The sequence below is a fragment of the Thalassophryne amazonica genome, chromosome 5 (assembly GCF_902500255.1).
Source record: "Thalassophryne amazonica chromosome 5, fThaAma1.1, whole genome shotgun sequence".
NCBI lineage: Eukaryota > Metazoa > Chordata > Actinopteri > Batrachoidiformes > Batrachoididae > Thalassophryne > Thalassophryne amazonica.
In genome coordinates this window covers 38,669,851-38,692,526 of record NC_047107.1, presented here as the reverse complement: position 1 = coordinate 38,692,526, position 22,676 = coordinate 38,669,851, and the positions used below count along the sequence as shown (strand labels likewise).

Genomic DNA, 22,676 nt, shown 5'->3' with positions numbered 1-22,676 from the left:
AACGCGTGGCTGAGCAGGAACAGCGTGGAAGTGACACGCTGCAACCGGCTGCAACACTATCAGTGATGTTGCCAGATCGTACTAGAGAAACAAGGGAATATAGCACATAATATTCTGGCCACTATAGTTGTTTAATTGAGCTATATAATAATAATAATAATAATAATAATAATTCTTTTTCAATGTTGCAGCTAGACTGTTCTGTGTCTGATTCCACTGGACCTCAGAAACTAAGCAGAGTAGGTCTTGAGTCCTACTTGGATAAAACTGGAGTTGTGTCAGGAAGGGCATCCGGCAAAAAAATTTATGCCAAATTCCAATGCAGACCTGTACTGGATCCGCTGTGGGGACCCTGACCAAAACAAGAGCAGCTGAAAGACAAACATCATGCCAGGAGTTTGTGTATTTGCAGGAATTATAACCGCTTTGTGAATGTTTTTTCCAAAATCCCACAGAATTATGCATTACCAACACAAGACAGTGATGATGTGATGTGATGGTGATGATAGGTAAAGACGTTTTCCAGATTCAGTGGAGTTCAGCCATAATATTCAGTCCCATTACTGTCAGTATGTTTTGACATGCCCTCGTCTTCCCCAACATGTCTTGGTCAACCAAGGAATAGACATTTTGTTGGAGGCCTATTTTGCCAACAAATCATACAATTTGGAGCCTAAATTTGAAAGAACATGACTTTTATGCAAAGTGGCCAAAATAACGGAAACTTTGGGGAATGATCGTACACAGGCTGAAATTTAAGTCTAGCAAATTTCTTGAATTTTTTTTTTTTACAGTTTTTATAAGATTACTTTTTTTGGGGGGGGGGGGGTACTGTACTGTGTATACAGAGTACTGTACAAAACAATGTGCTTAAAATATGTATAAAGTATTAAGTATAAATCATTAAAAGTATCATGCTTCATCTTTCAATCATAGATGTTTGTGTTTGAAGTGCTTCATTTTTTTTTGTTGTCTCCTGCAATTAATAATAAGAATATTGAATTGCACTTATTTAGGATTTAAAATAATTTTATTATTGTATGATAATCTGAAAATGTCTTCACATGTACAGGTTAGTATATCTACAAAAGAAAAGAAAAAACATCTTTTTGGGGGGAGGCAGTAAAGTCTAAGTCACGAACTTGATTTAAGTGAAATTTAAAATTTCATGAACTTCATGAAATTTTTGAAATAAAAAAAAAATCTGACATTGATTTTTTTGACATTTACACTAATGACGAAAACATTCCTCAAAATTAGTATGTTTTAAATCAAACTTGAGGGTGCTTAAAACGTTTTTTGCGCAGTCGCGCGTTATAACACTGTTTTTAACATAATTCACGTTCGTTCTTTTGTTACATTACAAATAAAACCCAAATTCGATGATAATAACGAAACCTGGCAACATTGGATACCGTGCGTAAAAGTACGCCCACGCGGGGGACGACGTACGAGAAGGCGGAGCTTCTTTCCGGCCAGTAGTAGCGGCATTTCGAATGTCGTCACGCCCCGTGTGATCCAATCAGCGGGCTCCGCTCCTCTAAGGGTGTGTCTGCGGCCACCATCGCGTTTTTCTTGTCAATGAAAACACATCGTCGCCTCCACTGACGAGGCTCGAACCTCCCGCACCGGAAAACAGGCCCGCGCTTCCGTCCGGGATGTCTGCAGCCGACTGGTACGCTCACAAATCGCTGGGAGACGGACTGTACTGGATCCAGGAGCGGTTCTTCCAATCGGAGAACCGGGCCAACATCTGGCTGCTGCGCGGCTCGCACCAGGACGTGGTGATCGACACCGGGCTGGGGTTGAGGAGCTTACCGGACTACATCGACGCCAAGGGGCTGCTGGGAGACGATCCGCAGAGGAAGAACCCGCTGCTGGCCGTCGCCACCCACGCCCACTTCGACCACTCCGGAGGCCTGCATCAGTTCCAACAGGTGGGCGTCCACAGCGCGGAGGTCGATGCTCTGGCCAACGGGGACAACTTCGAGACGGTCACCTGGCTCAGCGACCGGGAGATCACCGAGGCTCCGAGTCCGGGCTGGAGGGCCCGGAACTACCGGGTGAAGGCGGTGCAGCCCACGCACATCCTGCAGGAGGGTGGGTTCCATCACAGCACGAATTATTCAGCCTATCGGCGTGTCTAAGGTTGGCATGTTTCTGCAAAATACTGCAGAAATTTTTACCCACTGTCAGACTGAAAGTTACTTCTGTAGCATTCTGAAAGTACCAGCTGTTATGCAGAGCTTCTGCTTGCCAAAAGCATGGCAGGCAACTGCGTGGGGCCCCCGGGTCAGTAGGGGGGGCCTAGAGTGCTGACAGACTTTAAAGTACAGCCACCTGCAGCAAGGTGGTTTAAACCAGTGGTTCTCAACCCGCTGGTGGTTTGTATGTCAGGTGACATTGATTTGTGCCATTGAATAGAAAACTAGTTCATTGTATGATTTACATTATTTTTCATGTAGCTTGGTTCCATTTGCTGTTAATTTTGGTTTCATATGTTTCGCCCTGTGTAACTTCTCTATTACCGCTAAGTAAAAATGCGCCAATGATACAAGGAAACTAGGTGTCATACAAACAATGAATGGTTAAATGCAGTAGTTTTTCATTACATGAAAGAAAAGTGTTTATTATTTGTTTTGTATGACACCTTGTGGTCTATAGCAGGTCACAGTACTGTATTTCCTTGATTAAACGCCTGATGGGGGGGGGGGGGGGGGGGGGCTGGAACCTATCCCAGCAGTTATAGGACGTGAGGCGGGGTATGCCCTGGACAGGAGACCACTCTGTCCCCACCAAATCAGTGCTAAGAATATTTTGATATTTTGATTTTCATTGAAAGATGGAATGTTCCATTCAGTGAGACAAACATTCCATGTATCAGATTCTGAAAATATTCTTACAGTTGAACTTAAACATTCATTATTTGTATATTATATATTCTAATCCAGTTACACTTTTTCTGCAAATCTGAGTGGTTAATTGTGTGAGATTTCAGACCGTATAATATCAGGGTAACGGTGGCAAAATATTAGACCGTTTCACATTTGGATGTATTACTCAGCGCCCTGACCGGTGTTCTAATGAGATGTTATTCCTGTCGACAGGCCAGCCCTCCATGCATGCATGCGTAATGTTGTCTGGGTCCGGAACCTTCGATTTACGCAATGAGACGCACAATTTGACAGAACACCGGCTGCACGTGCTGATAGCTGTTAGCTGAGAGTGAGAGAAAGTCACGTACCACCGCCGAAATGTGGGAATTTAAGTTGCCATTTGAAAGTATTGATGTGGATTCTGATACAGAATTATCGTTTTACATTTGATGGATTACTCCACGCCCTGACCGCTGTTGGAGCGACGCTGCCTCGACGGTGTTACCTACAGAAAAATAAACTCTGCAAATGACGGAATTGGATTAGAATGGGAGTAACCCTCTTGTATCTGATGATTTGCGGACATTTATGCTGTTATACGGTCGCAAATATCCATTTTACTGGCTCCTCCGCGTTGCGTAAAACTCCTTTTTACCGGCTCTGCTAACACGTTGTCAGTAAAGGTCAATTTGTGACCATATAACCAACATGAACATGCGCAAATCATCAGACACAACAGGGTTATTCCCTAAGTATTAGGTGCACATTTAAAATATCAGGTGTACAGCAATTCTAGTACTATACCTAGTGTGCACCAGTTATTGTATGCGGCACATTATTTTTGTGTACTACTGCACATTATGTCAACCGTACATGACAGAGAACAGAGTTTCTACATTAGTAGAAACTTTAAAGCTTTTCTTCACTGTACTGAGGGAAAATACATTACAAAAGATTGGAAAGTAAGTATGATTTTTTTTCCCCCAAACTTTATGCACAGTTATCGAACTCTGCACCTGAACTGTAACTCTTGTGAGCAATATTTAGAGGTGGAGAGATTCAATTATCTCAGCAGTTGACATTTACGTCTCTGGGTTCTTGCCCTTTCAGGTCAACAGACACTTTGGTCTAAGTGTCTTTGAGCCAGTGACACGGGTTCGCATCCTCATCATGTTGAAGAGATTATGGCCATTAGGTCTCTGTTCAGAGGTGTTTTAAATTTTGACTTTAATCTTTAATTAACCAGGTTAGTCCCATTGAGATCAAGATCTCTTTTTCAGGGGAGATCTAGACGGTTATGGTGTTTCCAATTCACCTAGCCTAGAGGAAACCCACACCAACACATGGAGAACATGCAAACTCCACACAGAAAGGCCACGATCCCACGATCCTGATCCTGATCACGGATCTTTGATCCTGATCACTCATCTTTGGCTCAAAGATGAGTGATCAGGATCAAAGATCCGCAATCAGAAACAAAACCGAGCACTCAAGATCAAGATGGAGTGTTCCAAACCAAAGATCAGGATGAAAACATGATTCAAATCAAATATCAGAAACAGGGATGATTGATCAGTATCCTATGATTGATGATCAATGGGTATATGTTGATCCAGATAACGATATGGATCAGATGAATAAATGTATTTTTTTGATAGGAGTGAACCACTACAGTGTAGTAAGTGTTGCATTCAGGTGGCTGCGGGTCCTTTGCAGAGGTATGCCCTTGATTCTCAGACATACTCAGACAGATGAGTCCACATTATTAACCCTCAAGCGACCAAGCTATTTTTGCGACTAATATATGGTAGGATAATTATATTATAGCATCAAAAGAACCGGTGACTAGCAAATATGCCAAGACTTTAACACAAATCTCAATGAACCCATCAGTCATCCTTTTTGACAATTATGAGCTATTTTCATCCTCACTCACATCAACAATCAGTCTCAATGCTTGTGCAGCTGTAAATCTGGTTATTCCTGATCTGTTGGCCATGCTTCCCTGCAAACAGTAAAATATAATGATTAGAGTTGGCAGATTACAATACCATCTGAAGGTATAATGTTGAAAATCTCATAGATCCTCCCGGGGGGTCATAAGTGACCCAGCACAAGTTTGGATTATAGTTGCCACACAGATCAACTGATCCTTGCAAAATTCTATGAACAAATGCAGGAGATAGATAGACAAATTCATTGTAGGAAACTTTTTTCCGATTCAAAATTAGAAAAGTGGTGCACAAATATACATACCCCAGGGTCTTAAATGACCCCACTCGGTCGCTTAAGAGATAAAGTTTTCTGTGAGGCCTCATAGGTGTACAGTAAATATTTAAGTTTCTGCAGATAGACACACCCTGCAGTGACGTTTATTTTTGGAGTGAGAAACGATGCGAGAGGAAAGTTGTTTTTGGAAAGGAAGTATATTTTTCATTGCACAGCGACGACTTCGACGGATTGAGTTACCTGAAAGAGAAAGAACTGACTGTCATACGTCTTAACGACCTCGTCGCACTGACATAGACACACCCCTCAGCTTCAATTCACACTGGGGGGGAAATCAAACTTTGGACTCAAAGTGTGCCTGCTGTCCTGCAGAGTGTATTTTGTGCACCGTCAGTCAGCCCGTCAATACACTGGCTCATTTTGCTGTGTCACAGCCGCAGCTGCAGTGCAGCTACCGTATCTCACTTTCGCTTCTGTGATGCGCCTGTTCGGACTCGCACCCTGGGACGGACTAATCACAAACTGGAAGTTCAAGGTGATGCATTGGAGCCGCAGCTGTAGGCCTGCCTAGGGTGCACCAAACCCAGCTAGGTTGAGTGTAATCAGTCTGAACGTGTGCAACGTGGTTTTGAAATAACAGCTCGCACTGCTTTCTTGTCCAGGTGATGTCATCAACCTGGGTGACAGGCAGCTGACGGTGCTTCACATGCCCGGCCACTCTCGGGGTAGCATCTGCCTGCACGACCGTGAAAATAAGCTGCTGTTCAGCGGGGACGTGGTCTACGATGGCGCCATGATCGACTGGCTGCCCTACAGCCACGTCAGCGATTACATCGGCAGCTGTGAGCGCCTGGTGGGGCTGGTGGACAGCGAACAGGTGACACCCAAACGCCACATCGCCGAAATCCATAAACGTCTGCTTTGGGGTCAAAAAGGTCATTACTGTCCAATAAATTATAAATATAGTACAAAAAAAATTGCAAAAACATAGTAAGCACATGCTTTTTGCAAACGGAACATGAATATACACCGATCAGCCATAACATTGTGACCGCTGACAGGTGAAGTGAATAATATACAAATAATGAATGTTTATGAGTTCAATAGTATGAATATTTCATGAGGTGAAAGCTGGACCATACCATTCAATGGAAAAAAAAAAAAAAAAAATCACATCAGAAATTAGTCCAGCTTTTCATTCTAACTTCCTGCTGACCGCCTCCAGACATCACAGTGGATTTGTTTTGTGTGTGCATGCGCACGCACGTTTTGTGTGTGTGTGTGCGCGCGCACGTGTGGGCACGCATGCACGTGCGTGTGTGCGCGGCGTGCAGTGGTACCAAACGTATGGAATCAAACTGCACTCTAAATGCAATGCAACACAAATGGGACAAATAATCAATGTCATGTGACATACCAAGCACCAATCAAATGACAAGGATCCACCCAGCCGTTATATAACGTTGATTATGTCGTTACAGTGGCACCTGTTAGCGTGTGGGATATATTAGGCAGCAAGTCAAGTTGCCAAAAGTGGGCCAAGGAAGGAAAACCGCTGCCTCCTTAGCAAAGTGGAGGCTCACTGATGCGCACAAGGAGCTGATGCTGAAGAAGGATCTGCTGTTAATTTCTTGGTGTCAGATTCCACAGCACACCTTCAGAGGTTTAGTGGAGTCCACGCCTCAATGATTCAGGGCTTTGTTGGTGGCAAAGGGGGACCTACACAATACTAGCCAGGTGGTCACAACGTTATGGCTGATCGGTGTACACAGTGACATGAAAAAGCTAAAATGATGGTCTGAATAATAAGTGCATCCTTTCAGTATAGCACATGTAAATCGTCATCACTTTTACATCCAGTTCTCTTCAGACAAGTCAGAGGATGGATACATGTACATTTCCAAGGAACTGATTGTCTTTGTCTTCATTTACCTCAGTTACTAAGAAATACAGAATTTGTAATTTGGAGTTGATGACTTCCACCATTAATTATTTCTCTTCACATTTTAGCCTGGCAATCAAACATTGCTGATGCTGAACATTTATAAGGTACACAGCACAATATTGACCTCCTCTGGTTGGAAACGGGAGACAACACCACATTTTACCTTAATCTCCTGCTGCTGGTCAATTTGTTACTGCCATTCAAAGGTCTGCAGTTTCAAAGGTTTTTTCAAAGGTCTTTAGTTTGTAATAAACAAATTTTAAACAGTCACGTATTTACCAAGCAGCAACACCCATGGTTGTGTTTTGTCCCCAACCCGGAAGTCAGAAATGTTGCAGTTCCTTAACTGGCCACTTGAGGCTGGCTCCAAAACAAAGCACATTCCCATAGGAGTTCTTGTTAAAATGTCCATCTTTAGAGCAGAAATAATCATGTTTACAGTTTGATACAAAAAACGGATTTTGTCTCTATAGATCAGGGGTGGCCAAGTTCGGTCCTCGAGAGCCACCTTCCTCACACTCTTAGTTGTCTCCCTGCTCCAACACACCTGAATCCAATGAAAGGATTCAGGTGTGTTGGAGCAGGGAGACAACTAAGAGTGTGAGGAAGGTGGCTCTCGAGGACCGAACTTGGCCACCCCTGCTATAAATAGTTTCCGCATCTATGACAACTGTACTCTAACTGTAACTCTAACTTCTTATTTGAAGACATTTTAAAACATAAAGTTTTCTATAAATGTGGGTGTGGTTCCTTTGAGTGACAGCAGCTGAGCACAGTGACTACTCCTCTCACTGTGACTGTAATTCAGAGTCCACTGGCAGCGGCCACTCGCTGTTGTGTTGCTGCCACTTGTTTGTTTGGAGTATTTTATTACAAACACCTGGATTAATATGGCTTGTTGTGCAACGTCCTAATGGATCATGTAAGATGTCTCTGTTGCAATATTCATGCTGAGTGCAACACTCATCGGATTTAATATTGAAAGCTAATGGTGCTAGCACTTTTAGCAGCTGCCGTTAGCTTCATCCGTTAGGTCCACTTTATGATTACTAAGAAAATAAGTGGCTCATAACTTTTAATTTCCAAGCCAAAGTAAACTGTTAGGACAAGTTATCCTAATGAATGTGGTTGTTTGCACAGTCCCAAAAAATATGATATAATAAACACCTGATGTGACACTAGCCTGTTAGCTGGCACGTTGGACTAGAAGACAGGGGCGTGTTCAGGCTTTTTTTGTTACACAGCTAGTGTTAATTTTGTCAGACTAGATGAGATGAAATATATTTGTCCACTATTTTTTTTCATGAGTAAAATACAATGGTGAAGACAATATTAACATGCCTTATTGTTGATGAAAAAGATGACACTAAAATGTTTTGCAGTAAATAATCTTCAATAATTTTTTTTTGTCTTTATTTCATCTACAAGTGTTTAATAGCATTCAGAATGTTGCCACAGCAGTCAAGGCAGACAGCTCTATTTCCTTTATTACAGCCACATGGGGTGTGCAGCCAGTACATTCTGAGTGCCGGTCCCAAGTCTGGATAAATGAGGAGGGTTGCGTCAGGAAGGGTATCCGGCATAAAACAAGCCAACCCAACTATGCAGACTAAGAATCGATTTTCTATACCGGCTCGGTCGAGGCCCGGGTTAACAACGTCTGCCACTGGTGCTGTTGCCCAACAGGGTGCCGGTGGAAATTGGGCTACTGCTGGGCGAAGACGACGAAGAAGAGGAGGAGAACGTTTCCACAAACAGCTGGAGAAGAAGAAAACTAGAAGGGTTGAAATGAGAGTAGGGACTTTGAATGTTGGTAGTATGACTGGTAAAGGGAGAGAGCTGGCTGATAGGATGGAGAGGAGAAAGGTAGACATATTGTGTGTGCAAGAGACCAAGTGGAAGGGAAGTAAGAGCAGGAGCATCGGCGGTGGGTACAAGTTGTTGTACCATGGTGAGGACAGGAAGAGAAATGGTGTTGGAGTCATTTTAAAGGAAGAGTATGTTAAAAGTGTGTTGGAGGTTAAACAAGTGTCTGACAGGGTGATGAGTGTGAAGTTGGAAATTGAAGGGATGATGATGAATATCATCAGTGCATATGCCCCACAGACAGGTTGCGAGATGGAGAAAGAAGATTTCTGGAGTGTGTTAAATGAGGTGGTGGAGAGTGTGCCCAAGCATGAAAGAGTGGTGAAAGGAGCGAACTTCAGTGGGCATGTTGGTGAAGGGAACAGAGGTGATGAGGAAGTAATGGGTAGATATGGTATCAAGGATAGGAATGGGGAAGGACAGATGGTAGTTGATTTTGCAGAAAGGATGGAAATGGCTGTGGTGAATACCTACTTTAAGAAAAGGGAGGAGCACAGGGTAACATATAAGAGTGGAGGAAGGTGCACACAGGTGGACTACATTCTTTATAGGAGATGCAAGCTAAAATAAATTAGAGACTGTAAGGTGGTGGCAGGAGAGAGTGTCGTTAGACAGCATAGGATGGTTGTTTGTAGGATGATTTTAGAGGTGAAGAAGAAGACAGTGAGAGCTCAACAAAGGATCAGATGGTGGAAGCTGAAGGAGGAAGACTGTTGTGTGAAATTTAGCGAGAAGGTGAGAGAAGCACTGGTTGGAGGGGAAGCAGTTTTGGAAACTGGAAAAGTACTGCAGATGTGGTGAGGGAGACAGCTAGGGCAGTACTGGGTATGACATCTGGACAGTGGAAGGAAGACGAGGAGATTTGGTGTGGAATGAAGAGGTCCAGGAAAGCATAAGGAGAAAGAGGATGGCAAAAAAGTTTTGAGATAGTCGGAGAGATGAAGAAAGTAGACAGGAGTACAAGGAGATGCGGCGTAAGGCGAAAAGAGAAGTGGCAAAAGTGAAGGAAAAGGAATATTGCGAGCTGTACAAGAAGTTGAATAGTAAGGAAGGAGAAAAGGACTTGTACCGATTGCCCAGACAAAGGGACAGAGCTGAAAAGGATGTGCAGCAGGTTAGGGTGGTAAAAGATGCACATGGTAATGCTGCTAAGATTTTCAATTGGATTAAGATCCGGACTATTTGCAGGCCATGCCATTGACTCTATGTGTCTTTTTGCAAGGAATGTTTTCAGTTTTTGCTCTATGGCAAGATGCATTATCATCTTGAAAAATGATTTCATCATCCCCAGACATCCTTTCAGTTGATGGGATAAGAAAAGTGTCCAAAATGTCAACGTAAACGTGTGCATTTATTGATGATGTAATAACAGCCATCTCCCCAGTGCCTTTACCTGACATGCAGCCCCATATCATCAATAATTGTGGAAATTTACATGTTCTCTTCAGGCAGTCATCTTTATAAATCTCATTGGAACGGCACCAAACACAAGTTACAGCGTCATCACCTTGCCCAATGCAGATTCGAGATTCATCACTGAATATGACTTTCATCCAGTCATTCACAGTCCACGATTGCTTTTCCTTAGCCCATTGTAACCTTGTTTTTTTCTGTTTAGGTGTTAATGATGGCTTTCGTTTAGCTTTTCTGTATGTAAATCCCATTTTGTTTAGGCGGTTTCTTACAGTTCGGTCACAGACGTTGACTCCAGTTTCCTCCCATTCTTTCCTCATTTGTTTTGTTTGCCAGGGGTTGTAGGAGAGATGGCAGTGGAGTTTCTAAACAGATTGTTTAATAAAATCTTGGAAAGTGAGAGGAGGCCTGAGGAGTGGAGAGAAAGTGTGCTGGTTCCTATTTTCAAGAACAAGGGTGATGTGCAGAGCTGCAGTAACTACAGAGGCATAAAGTTGATCAGCCACAGCATGAATTTATGGTAAAGAGTAGTAGAAGCTAGGCTTAGAAAACAGGTGAAGATCTGTGAGCAGCAATATGGTTTCATGCCAAGAAAGAGCACTACAGATGCAATGTTTGCTCTGAGAATACTATTGGAGAAGTACAGAGAAGGCTAGAAAGAGTTCCACTGTATGTTTGTGGACTTAGAAAAAGCTTATGATAGGGTGCCAAGAGAAGAGCTGTGGTATTGTATGAGGAAGTCTGGAGTGGCAGAGAAGCATGTTACGGTAGTGCAGGACATGTACAAGAATAGTGTGACAGCGGTGAGATGTGCAGTAGGAATGACAGACTCATTCAAGGTGGAGGTGGGATTACACCAAGGATCAGCTCTGAGTCCTTTGTTTGCAGTGGTGATGGACAGGTTGACAGATGAGATCAGACAGGAGTCCCCATGGACTATGATGTTTGCAGATGACATTGTGATCTGTAGTGATAGTACAGAGCAAGTTGAGTCCAGTCTGGAGAGGGGAGATATGCTTTGGAGAGAAGGGGAATGAAAGTCAGTAGAAGCAAGACTGAGTACATGTGTGTGTGAATGGGAGGGAGCCCAGTGGAATAGTGCAGTTACAAGGAGTAGAAGTGGTGAAAGTAGATGAGTTTAAATATTTGGGGTCAACTGTTCAAAGTAATGGAGAATGTGGTAAAGAGGTGAAGAAGAGAGTGCAGGCAGGGTGGAGTGGGTGGAGAAAGGTGGCAGGAGTGATTTGTGACCGAAGAATATCAGAAGAGTGAAGGGGAAAGTCTACAGGACAGTAGTTAGACCAGCTATGTTGTACGGTTTAGAGACGGTGGCACTAACAAAAAGACAGGAGGCAGAGCTGGAGGTGGCAGAGCTGAAGATGTTGAGATTTTCTTTGGGAGTGACAAGAATGGACAAGATTAGGAATGAACATATCAGAGGGACAGCTCAGGTGGGACGATTTGGAGACAAAGTCAGAGAGGCGAGATTGAGATGGTTTGGACATGTGCAGAGGAGGGACCCAGGGTACAAGTATATAGGGAAAAGGATGCTGAGGATGGAGCCACCAAGCAGGAGGAGAAGAGGGAGACCAAAGAGGAGGTTTATGGATGTGCTGGGGGAGGACATACAGGTGGTTGGTGTGACAGAGGAAGATACAGAGGACAGGGTGAGATGGAAACGATTGATCTGCTATGGTGACCCCTAACAGGAATAGCTGAAAGACAAAGAAGAAGAACTGCTGCCACCTTATGGCTATGATATGAAATTACATGGACTGAAAAAGGCTTATCTGGACCCATTTTAAATATTAAAAGACTAACAACAAAAATTAATTTCTAATTGCATCTGACAGGAAGCCTTGCAGATTTAGACTAGAGCTGGGTATTGATTCAAATTTCAAGAATCAATTTGATTCCAATTCTTAAGATTCAGAATCGATTATTTTGATTCGATCCGATATTGATTTGGATTAGTGTTATTAAAACCGTTTTTGAGCTCTTACCTAATTCTCTAGTTATGCAACATATTAATACTAGTATTATACTGACATTTGGCAGCAAATTAATTAAGTATTGGTAGTTAATAATGACTATATGACTGATGGCACGGACCACCCCCCCAGAATGATACAGTAGTAGTTTTTATTTTATAAACATGCTGAAGGGCAGAATTACTGAACAGATCCAGGGCAGCCAAAAGAGGGCACCAGAGGCACCCGGTGCCTTGCCCCTGACACAGGTACATTTCTATACGCTTCCATGTTTTGGCCTGATGCCTCATTTCTTTTGGCTTAAGTAAGGAAAGCTGTAACAAAGATTAAAAAAAAACTATAGCTTTACTTCACAAGATCTGGCCTATCAATCCTTTCAACCCAGTACTCAGGAAGACACCACAAAGCTTCAGTCATTCAACAAGTGTATGTTGTCAGGTAGATAACATTTGTTTTTTTTCAGGTGTGAAACACGATATTGTCTTAAATGGTAATCAGAAATAATCTAATTGTTTTTTTAATCAAAGACTAAAATATCTCGAATGAAACAAGACTAAAATAACTAGACTTTTAGTCAACTAAAACATGTGTAAAAAATGGAATGTGAATGACTAAATATGACTAAAACTAAAAAGGGCATTTGACGCAAAACTAACAGTAAATTAAAAAATGGGTGACAACGTTACCACTACACTGAGCCACTCACACTCTACTCTTTTATGAATTAATGAGTTCATCGTAAATCAGTGCAGACGGGATGCTCAACATGGTGATGCACAGATAAGGGGGGGGGTCATTATTTTGGGTGTTCCAGAGTCTCTATAGCAGACCAGTGAATGATGTCACACAAGTTTTGTCCAGTATACAGTAGTGTTCAGAATAATAGTAGTGCTATGTGACTAAAAAGATTAATCCAGGTTTTGAGTAGATTGCTTATTACATGGGAAACAAGGTACCAGTAGATTCAGTAGATTCTCACAAATCCAACAAGACCAAGCATTCATGATATGCACACTCTTAAGGCTATGAAATTGGGCTATTATTAAAAAAATAGAAAAGGGGGTGTTCACAATAATAGTAGTGTGGCATTCAGTCAGTGAGTTCGTCAATTTTGTGGAATAAACAGGTGTGAATCAGGTGTCCCCTATTTAAGGATGAAGCCAGCACCTGTTGAACATGCTTTTCTCTTTGAAAGCCTGAGGAAAATGGGACGTTCAAGACATTGTTCAGAAGAACAGCGTAGTTTGATTAAAAAGTTGATTGGAGAGGGGAAAACTTATATGCAGGTGCAAAAAATTATAGGCTGTTCATCTACAATGATCTCCAATGCTTTAAAATGGACAAAAAAAAGACACGTGGAAGAAAATGGAAAACAACCATCAAAATGGATAGAAGAATAACCAGAATGGCAAAGGCTCACCCATTGATCAGCTCCAGGATGATCAAAGACAGTCTGGAGTTACCTGTAAGTGCTGTGACAGTTAGAAGACACCTGTGTGAAGCTAATTTATTTGCAAGAATCCCCCGTAAAGTCCCTCTGTTAAATAAAAGACGTGCAGAAGAGGTTACAATTTGCCAAAGAACACATCAACTGGCCTAAAGAGAAATGGAGGAATATTTTATGGACTGATGAGAGTAAAATTGTTCTTTTTGGGTCCAAGGGCCGCAGACAGTTTGTGAGACGACCCCCAAACTCTGAATTCAAGCCACAGTTCACTAGTAAACGAGCAAAATCTTGGTTCCAGACCAACAAAATTAATGCCTCGCAGATGTGAAGAAATCATGAAAAACTGTGGTTATACAACTAAATACTAGTTTAGTGATTCACAGGATTGCTAAAAAAGCAGTTTGAACATAACAGTTTTGAGTTTGTAGCATCAACAGCAGATGCTACTATTATTGTGAACACCCCCTTTTTTTTTTTACTTTTTTTTTTTTTACTAATAGCCCAATTTCATAGCCTTAAGAGTGTGCATATCATGAATGCTTGGTTTTGTTGGATTTGTGAGAATCTACCGAATCTACTGGTACCTTGTTTCCCATGTAACAATAAGAAATATACTCAAAACCTGGATTAATCTTTTTAGTCACATAGCACTACTATTTTTTTTTCATAAATATTTTTATTGAAATTTTGCTTATAAAACAAGAAATTACAATAATAATAAAACAAACAGACAAAAATAAAAAAAGCACTCACAAACATAAAACCTCCCACCCCCCACCCAAAGGCACACGGTTCACTCAAGTTAAATTAAAAAGTTTACATGTCGAAGTTTTTCACAACACGAAGAAAGGGCAACCAAATGTCTTTAAAGTCCTCAAACATTCCTTTAGAAATGTAGCTCAGTTTTTCCAATGCCAAGTTGCTGGACATCAGTTTGATCCACTGATTCACTTTTGGTCTCTCCATTTCTTTCCACTTTAAGGCAATTACATGTTTGGCCTACAATAAACAAAAATTTACGAGTTTTCTTTCATTTGACGTTCCTTTAAAAGTGTTTGGAATGATGTGTAGGATACAGAATTTACTGTCCATTGGCATATTACAGTTAATATCCGATGCTCACACCCTCCCACCTTCATACCAGTTATATCAGGAGATTTACGTATGGTCATCGCTAGCGGTTCAATGGCAAATAGGAATAGGAGGGGGCTTAGTGGTCAGCCTTGCCTCGTTGACCTACAAAGTTCTATAGGTTTTGAAACCTGGTTGTTTGTAACAACGGTGGCTGTTGGTTTTGTATATAATAATCAAATCCAATTTAAATATGTTTCACCTTGGCCGAATCTCTTAAGGGTCTCAAATAGATAACTCCACTCGATTCTATCAAATGCTTTTTCAGCATCTAATGATAGAAAGGCGTGGTCTATGGAATTTAGTTTTTTGTATAGCAAATTCATTAAGCGTCAAATGTTGTGGAATGCCTCTCGGCCAAGTACAAATCCGTTTTGGTCATTTAATATTAATTTAGGGATATAGGGCTCAATCCTCCTAGCCAAAGCCTTACATAGTATTTTTGTGTCACAGGACATTAAAGATATGGGATGATAAGAACCAATTTCTGTAGGGTCTTTATCAGCTTTTAAAAGAACAGAGATTGCAGCTTGTCTTAGGGAAGGTGGGAGGGTGCCACTCTCATAGGACTCTTTAAACATTTCAAGTAGGTGAGGCATTAATTTGGTCAGCATATCTCTTATAGACTTCGATTGGAAGTCTATAAGAGACTGGCCCAGGGGCAGTTCCTGTATTCATATGATTCAGTGCTTCCTTCAGTTCTTCAATACTTAGTTGTTTATTGAGCTCAATTTTGCCCCCCTCAGACAGTGTAGGAAACTGAATTCGATCCAAAAATCTGTTTTGTTCATTTAAATCCTCTGAAATTTCAGAGTTATATAGAGTTTGATAGTATTCTGCAAAAGCATTATTGATACTGATTGGATCAACAAGGTTCTCCCCACTGTCAAGAGTAATTGAATTGATTGCCCTGCTTGTTTGTATTTTTTTAGTCTCCCAGCTTTTTCCCCTTGATCGTAGTATGATTGTTTGAGCCAAAGAAGTTGAGTTGCAATTTTGCTTGTGCTGAGCTCGTTATATTCAGATTTTAATATGAGAAGTCTTTTTTGCTTCTCTGCATCATCACAGTGATACAATTGCTCTTGTAAATCTTTTATTTGTTTTTCAATACCCTTCAATTTCTCCAAATGAGTTTTAGATATTTGTCTGGTAAAACTTATAATTTCCCCCCGCAGATAAGCTTTAAAAGCCTCCCATTTAATTGATGCACTAGTTTGGTCTGTATTGAAAGAGAAATACTCTGATATTTTCCCCTCAATATACTCTACAAACTCAGAAGACTTTAGCCATCTAGCTCGGAATCTAAATGGGTGAGGAGCATAGTAATAGTTTGGAAATTTGATGGACAAAACAACTGGGGCATGGTCCGAAAGTACAATAGACTCATAACAGCAGTCCTGGACCAAAGATACAAGGCTAGAGGAGATTAAGAAGAAATCTATGTGAGAATAGGTTTTATAAGTGCTAAAGAAACAGGAGTATTCATTCTTACTAGGGTAAAGTTGTCTCCAAATTTCAACTAAATTGAGGTCTTTGATATATTTTCCTATGATTTTCCGTGTTTGTTGGTGAGAATTGTCAGAGGTATTTGACTTATCCATCCTCGGATGAATCACACAGTTAAAATCCCCTCCTATTATGTATTGACCACTATAAGAAGACATGGTTAAAAATAAGTGTTGATAAAAGCTGGATCATCAACATTAGGAGCGTATAAACATACCAAATTAACTAATGTAGAAATAATGGTACCACTAAGAATTATAAATCTCCCACTTGGATCCAAGTATTTATCTCTTAATTGGAATGAAATTGAGTTATGGATTAATATTAAGACCCCCCTTGCATGAGAAGTAAAATTTGATAAAAAGATCTTTCCTGGCCATCTGGACCTTATTCTATTCATATCTTTTTCTAGTAAATGCGTTTCCTGTATAAAGTATATTGCTTTTCATTTGCTTAATCCTACCCAGCACTTGCTTCAGTTTAACAATTTTGTTAAGACCCCTAACATTCCAGCTGGAAATATTTATAGAGCTAACAGACATAAAGACATTGAGTTGGGAATTAGATTTGGAAAAACCCTTATCATTATTCCCTTCACATGTAAAATAATAGAGATAAGTAATAAACCACACTGAGTGAATCCCCGAACATAATCCCTCCCACATTTCCCCAAACGAAATGTGATCTTGAACCCTTCTAACTTGTGAACTCTGGTTATATAGAATGTGCTGACCACTCTGTGGGTAACGTTAAGCTGTGTCCTCATAAATGCAATGCAGTCACGGGTGTTCCCTGGCTAAAAAACAAAAAGAAGAAGAAAGGACCAAAAAAAAAAAAAAAAAAAAAAAAAATATATATATATATATATATATATATATATATATATATATATATATATATATATATATATATATATATATATATATATATATATATATATATATATATATATATATATAGTAATAATATTCAATTAAAATAAAATTTCCAGTAATAAAGAAAAAGCATATTTATGCCCGTCCCAATTCCAGTAAATGGAATGACAAAGTTATCAATAACATTCACTTACACTATGGTTCATTGATGCAGCATTTACCACAAAATGAAGTGCAAAGCAATCAGTCCTCTTCACAGTTTGAGTGCGGGGACAATTTCTTGATGTAGTCTTCTGCCTCCTGGACTGACCTGAAGACTGTGCGCCTGTCGTTGTGTGTGATGATCAGATGCACGGGGTACAGCATGCCGTAGCGGATATTCAGGGCTCGAAGTTTGGCTTTCACTCCATCAAAGCATCGCTGCTTCTGGCGGGTCTCAGAGGACAGATCCGGGAAGAAACTGACTCGTTGATCAGTAGTAGACAGTCTTCATTTTTCTGGCCGCTCTCAGGGTGGCTTCTCGGTCTCTGTTGTTCATGAACTTCATAATGACCACCCTTGGTGTTGTAGAGTTGGTGGTTCTGAGGTCCGATTCTGTGCGCTCTCTCAATCACGGGTTGCGTGTTAAAACAGTCACCAAGCGCCACTTTGAGCCACCTCTTCAAAAACCCACACATATCTGCACCCTCAACTTTTTCACGCAGACCAACCAGTCTTAGAGCATCTGTTTCTGTCCTCGTTTTCGTTTACTTTGCTGGTAAGAAATTTCACATTTTTTTTCCAATTCAACTTTTCCTTGGAGAGAAGTTATCACGTCTTCTGTTGTTGATATGGGCCCCTCAGCCTTCTCCAGTCTGCAAGCATGCGACTGTATATCTTCCTTAATGCTGTTGATAGCTTCTAGTAAGTCTGCAGCTTGCTTCTCATTGTTTCCCTGTAGTGAACGAATAGCTTCAAGAATATCACAAGAATTTGTCGCGGACTCTTTTTCCACCGCTCCGGTGGTGGTTAGCATCTTGCTAGCATTAGCCTTGCTAGCTTCATTTTCTGTTGTTGAAGGCGATCCTGCTTTTCCAGTCTGTTGACTTGGCTTATGGAGTTTGGGTGGCATAATAGCACGAAAGGTTCAATGGATGATTGAGTGAAGAAAAATAAGTGTCAATCCAGTTTAAGGAGTTATTTTAGTGTTTTAGCCAGGAGCCATCCACGTTTGCGTCTTGACACTACTAAGCCATAACCGGAAGTCTCATAGCACTACTATTATTCTGAACACTACTGTATCTATGTATGTAGCATGCAGCTTCATAAATGGGATGGGAAATGTTTGTTTTGTGCTTGTACGAGAGGTCTTTGAGCCACCTGCTCTGCTTTTGTACATGCACAGAATGCAACCAGCCAAAGGAGGGTAAAAAAAAAAGGGAAGCCACCAGATAATTTAAGAAAATGATGGAGTGTGACTGGAAAGATGGATCCATTCTGGATGGATCCTTCCTTTTCTCTCAAAAATTCTTGAAAGGGTAGTTGTAAAACAGCTAACTGATCATCTGCAGAGGAATGGTCTATTTGAAGAGTTTCAGTCAGGTTTTAGAATTCATCATAGTACAGAAACAGCATTAGTGAAGGTTACAAATGATCTTCTTATGGCCTCGGACAGTGGACTCATCTCTGTGCTTGTTCTGTTAGACCTCAGTGCTGCTTTTGATACTGTTGACCATAAAATTTTATTACAGAGATTAGAGCATGCCATAGGTATTAAAGGCACTGCGCTGCGGTGGTTTGAATCATATTTGTCTAATAGATCACAATTTGTTCATGTAAATGGGGAATCTTCTTCACAGACTAAAGTTAATTATGGAGTTCCACAAGGTTCTGTGCTAGGACCAATTTTATTCACTTTATATATGCTTCCCTTAGGCAGTATTATTAGACGGTATTGCTTAAATTTTCATTGTTACGCAGATGATACCCAGCTTTATCTATCCATGAAGCCAGACGACACACACCAATTAGCTAAACTGCAGGATTGTCTTACAGACATAAAGACATGGATGACCTCTAATTTCCTGCTTTTAAACTCAGATAAAACTGAAGTTATTGTACTTGGCCCCACAAATCTTAGAAACATGGTGTCTAACCAGATCCTTACTGTGGATGGCATTACCCTGACCTCTAGTAATACTGTGAGAAATCTTGGAGTCATTTTTGATCAGGATATGTCATTCAAAGCGCATATTAAACAAATATGTAGGACTGCTTTTTTGCATTTACGCAATATCTCTAAAATCAGAAAGGTCTTGTCTCAGAGTGATGCTGAAAAACTAATTCATGCATTTATTTCCTCTAGGCTGGACTATTGTAATTCATTATTATCAGGTTGTCCTAAAAGTTCCCTAAAAAGCCTTCAGTTAATTCAAAATGCTGCAGCTAGAGTACTGACGGGGACTAGAAGGAGAGAGCATATCTCACCCATATTGGCCTCTCTTCATTGGCTTCCTGTTAATTCTAGAATAGAATTTAAAATTCTTCTTCTTACTTATAAGGTTTTGAATAATCAGGTCCCATCTTATCTTAGGGACCTCGTAGTACCATATCACCCCAATAGAGCGCTTCGCTCTCAGACTGCAGGCTTACTTGTAGTTCCTAGGGTTTGTAAGAGTAGAATGGGAGGCAGAGCCTTCAGCTTTCAGGCTCCTCTCCTGTGGAACCAGCTCCCAATTCAGATCAGGGAGACAGACACCCTCTCTACTTTAAGATTAGGCTTAAAACTTTCCTTTTGCTAAAGCTTATAGTTAGGGCTGGATCAGGTGACCCTGAACCATCCCTTAGTTATGCTGCTATAGACGTAGACTGCTGGGGGGTTCCCATGATGCACTGTTTCTTTCTCTTTTTGCTCTGTATGCACCACTCTGCATTTAATCATTAGTGATCGATCTCTGCTCCCCTCCACAGCATGTCTTTTTCCTGGTTCTCTCCCTCAGCCCCAACCAGTCCCAGCAGAAGACTGCCCCTCCCTGAGCCTGGTTCTGCTGGAGGTTCTTCCTGTTAAAAGGGAGTTTTTCCTTCCCACTGTAGCCAAGTGCTTGCTCACAGGGGGTCGTTTTGACCGTTGGGGTTTTACATAATTATTGTATGGCCTTGCCTTACAATATAAAGCGCCTTGGGGCAACTGTTTGTTGTGATTTGGCGCTATATAAAAAAAAATTGATTGATTGATTGATTCTGTCACAGAGCAGAGAACACTGAAATGAAAAGAAAAATGTGCATAAGCTGGGCCTGGATTGATTAGCCTCTCCCCATCTGTTATTTACACAGTGATTTCTTAACCCCTGTGAATCACTCATAAATATTACATACGTCCTGTGGCGAGATTACAAGAGTCCCCATGTCAAACTAGTCCCTTACAAATAGTGCTTTACACATGCCGTATTTCTGTATGTGATGTGACATTATTTGTGCATTTATGTAGAAAAATAGTACGTTTGACAATTTTTTATGCACTTTGGTTTTACATATTTTGCTCCATCGAATGATCCTATGACCTTTTTTGTAAAAATGTGCTCATGGTATGAGGATGCTAAATACAGTTCTCCATAAGCTGATTAGAAGCTTATGCAGTGTTTGCAGGGACAACTTTAGCAGTTACAGAAGCACTGTCAGATGAAGAATTGAACAAGTTCTTATTGCCATTTTTCGCAGGCTTGAAGAAGGCACATGTGTGCTTCCACACACTCTGCTTTGATCCTCAGCGGCTTTCACTTTGCTCAGCGGTGTGTTGGGGGCTCACCTGCCAGGTGAACTGTACAGACACAAAGCCGTGGCTGCCCTGCTGCTGTTGGCTTTGTTTTCTGAGAATAAACAACTGCAATTTTAAGTAAAATGTCATATGACAAGGATATATTTAGGTGTCATATAAAACACATAATGAATGTTTTCCATAATACTTATTTGTGATGTGCGCTGCTTGTTGCCAAGTGGAAGCTCATATACAAACAATGGATGTTTATAGTGTGGTATAAAGGAAATGGCAGGCGGCACTGTGATTGGTTTATATAATCTTCAGGTCCAACCCCTTGCACCGAACTTATGCTCCCTCTATCAAATACAACTTGGACATTTCCAAAATCATTTGCGCCACTCATTATGCTAACAGACAGCCGGACATCCTCTATGAACATAAATAGACAAAGTGATGGTTCCAGCTGTTTAAACTTTTCTTACTTTGTTCCACAGGTTGACCAAGTTCTTCCAGGACACTACAACACGTTCGGTGCAAAGCGGCTCCACCGCCTCGCATCCACTTACATCAGCAGAGCCGACACATGTCCAGCCAAGTTCTCCACTTTTGCCTGGAGCGCGATGGCTGGAGTGGCACTACGGGCATTCAACCCGCGCAGCGCCTGCTAGTCAGAAAGCAAACATGCACAAGTTGAAAAGAAAGTTTGCAAATGGACATCAATTTTAAGAATGAGAAACACGGACTTCTTATTTATTGTAACATTGTTAATTCACTTATTTAATCCAACATAGTTCATATAATTGCCAAACTTTGTGTAAACATCCCATCATATGGAGTGTATACTATATTTATTTGCGTGATTGTGAAGAATATGTTTGGTTTTTGCATATGTGAAGTTAAAAATGGCACAACTAAAATACGATTGCACTGCAAACAAAGCAAAACGGGATGTCCTTTGTGACATTTAAAGCATTATGGCCACAGTATCTCTCTATGCATGTTCCTAAGCTGAGTTAACACTACCTCCTGTGTTTGTAACAGTGCTTTGTACTGAATAATCAAAGGATTTGCTATGGAAACATTAACAATAAAGCCTCTGTTCTGCCTTTCTTCATGCTTTTCCAATGCTCTGCTGCACCTTGCGTGCAAGATCTTCCCATTAGGCGATGCCTCCTGAGGGATTCCTTACAGGAAGGAGAGGTAGAACAGAATTGGATAAAATATGATCCCTCACATCCAGAACATGCACAGTCATTTTCTGATTCACCAGAAAGCACTTCCACTACAGGATGATGGTGAGAGACAAAGGACAAGGTTTCTGTGGGCTGAGTGCAAAACTGAAACAGAAAACATAATTACAATTAAAAAATAATTAAACTGCTCCCACTCACAAACTTGCATGCAAAAGAGAAGATGGTCGTCTTTTCTCAGGGAAATAATTGAAAAATAAAATCACTAGAGTTTGGAAGTTTTAACAAATTTTACGAACAAACCCAATGACTTTAAGTCTAACTTAACTCCTTCACTATAGTTGACTTTTCTGCTGTGTTACTGCACATAGCAAATGTTAGAATGGCGTTATTGCTTGGGGAAGCTGTAAGTGACTGACTTCTACACATCTGTTCACAGAATGCAGACTGAGACCTAAACTAGTCCCAAGG

General features: G+C 40.9%; 1 protein-coding gene across 1 annotated transcript; it reads left to right on the top strand.

Moving 5' to 3' along the window:
- Positions 1-1,545: 1,545 nt before the first annotated feature.
- mblac2 (metallo-beta-lactamase domain containing 2) lies at positions 1,546-22,125 on the top strand. The gene is made up of 3 exons (XM_034170032.1): positions 1,546-2,100; positions 5,768-5,982; positions 21,510-22,125. Exons 1-3 carry the CDS (start codon positions 1,659-1,661, stop codon positions 21,681-21,683), a joined length of 831 nt encoding a protein of 276 aa, XP_034025923.1. The 5' UTR covers positions 1,546-1,658; the 3' UTR covers positions 21,684-22,125.
- Positions 22,126-22,676: the final 551 nt, after the last annotated feature.

What these genes read in the sequence shown, in the direction of transcription:
- mblac2 (XM_034170032.1), top strand. Translation starts at nt 1,659, where the DNA reads ATGTCTGCAGCCGACTGGTACGCTCACAAATCGCTGGGAGACGGACTG. An exon ending in CACGCACATCCTGCAGGAGG is followed by an intron (nt 2,101 to 5,767) that starts GTGGGTTCCATC and finishes TTTCTTGTCCAG; the next exon opens with GTGATGTCATCAACCTGGGT. An exon ending in GGCTGGTGGACAGCGAACAG is followed by an intron (nt 5,983 to 21,509) that starts GTGACACCCAAA and finishes TTTGTTCCACAG; the next exon opens with GTTGACCAAGTTCTTCCAGG.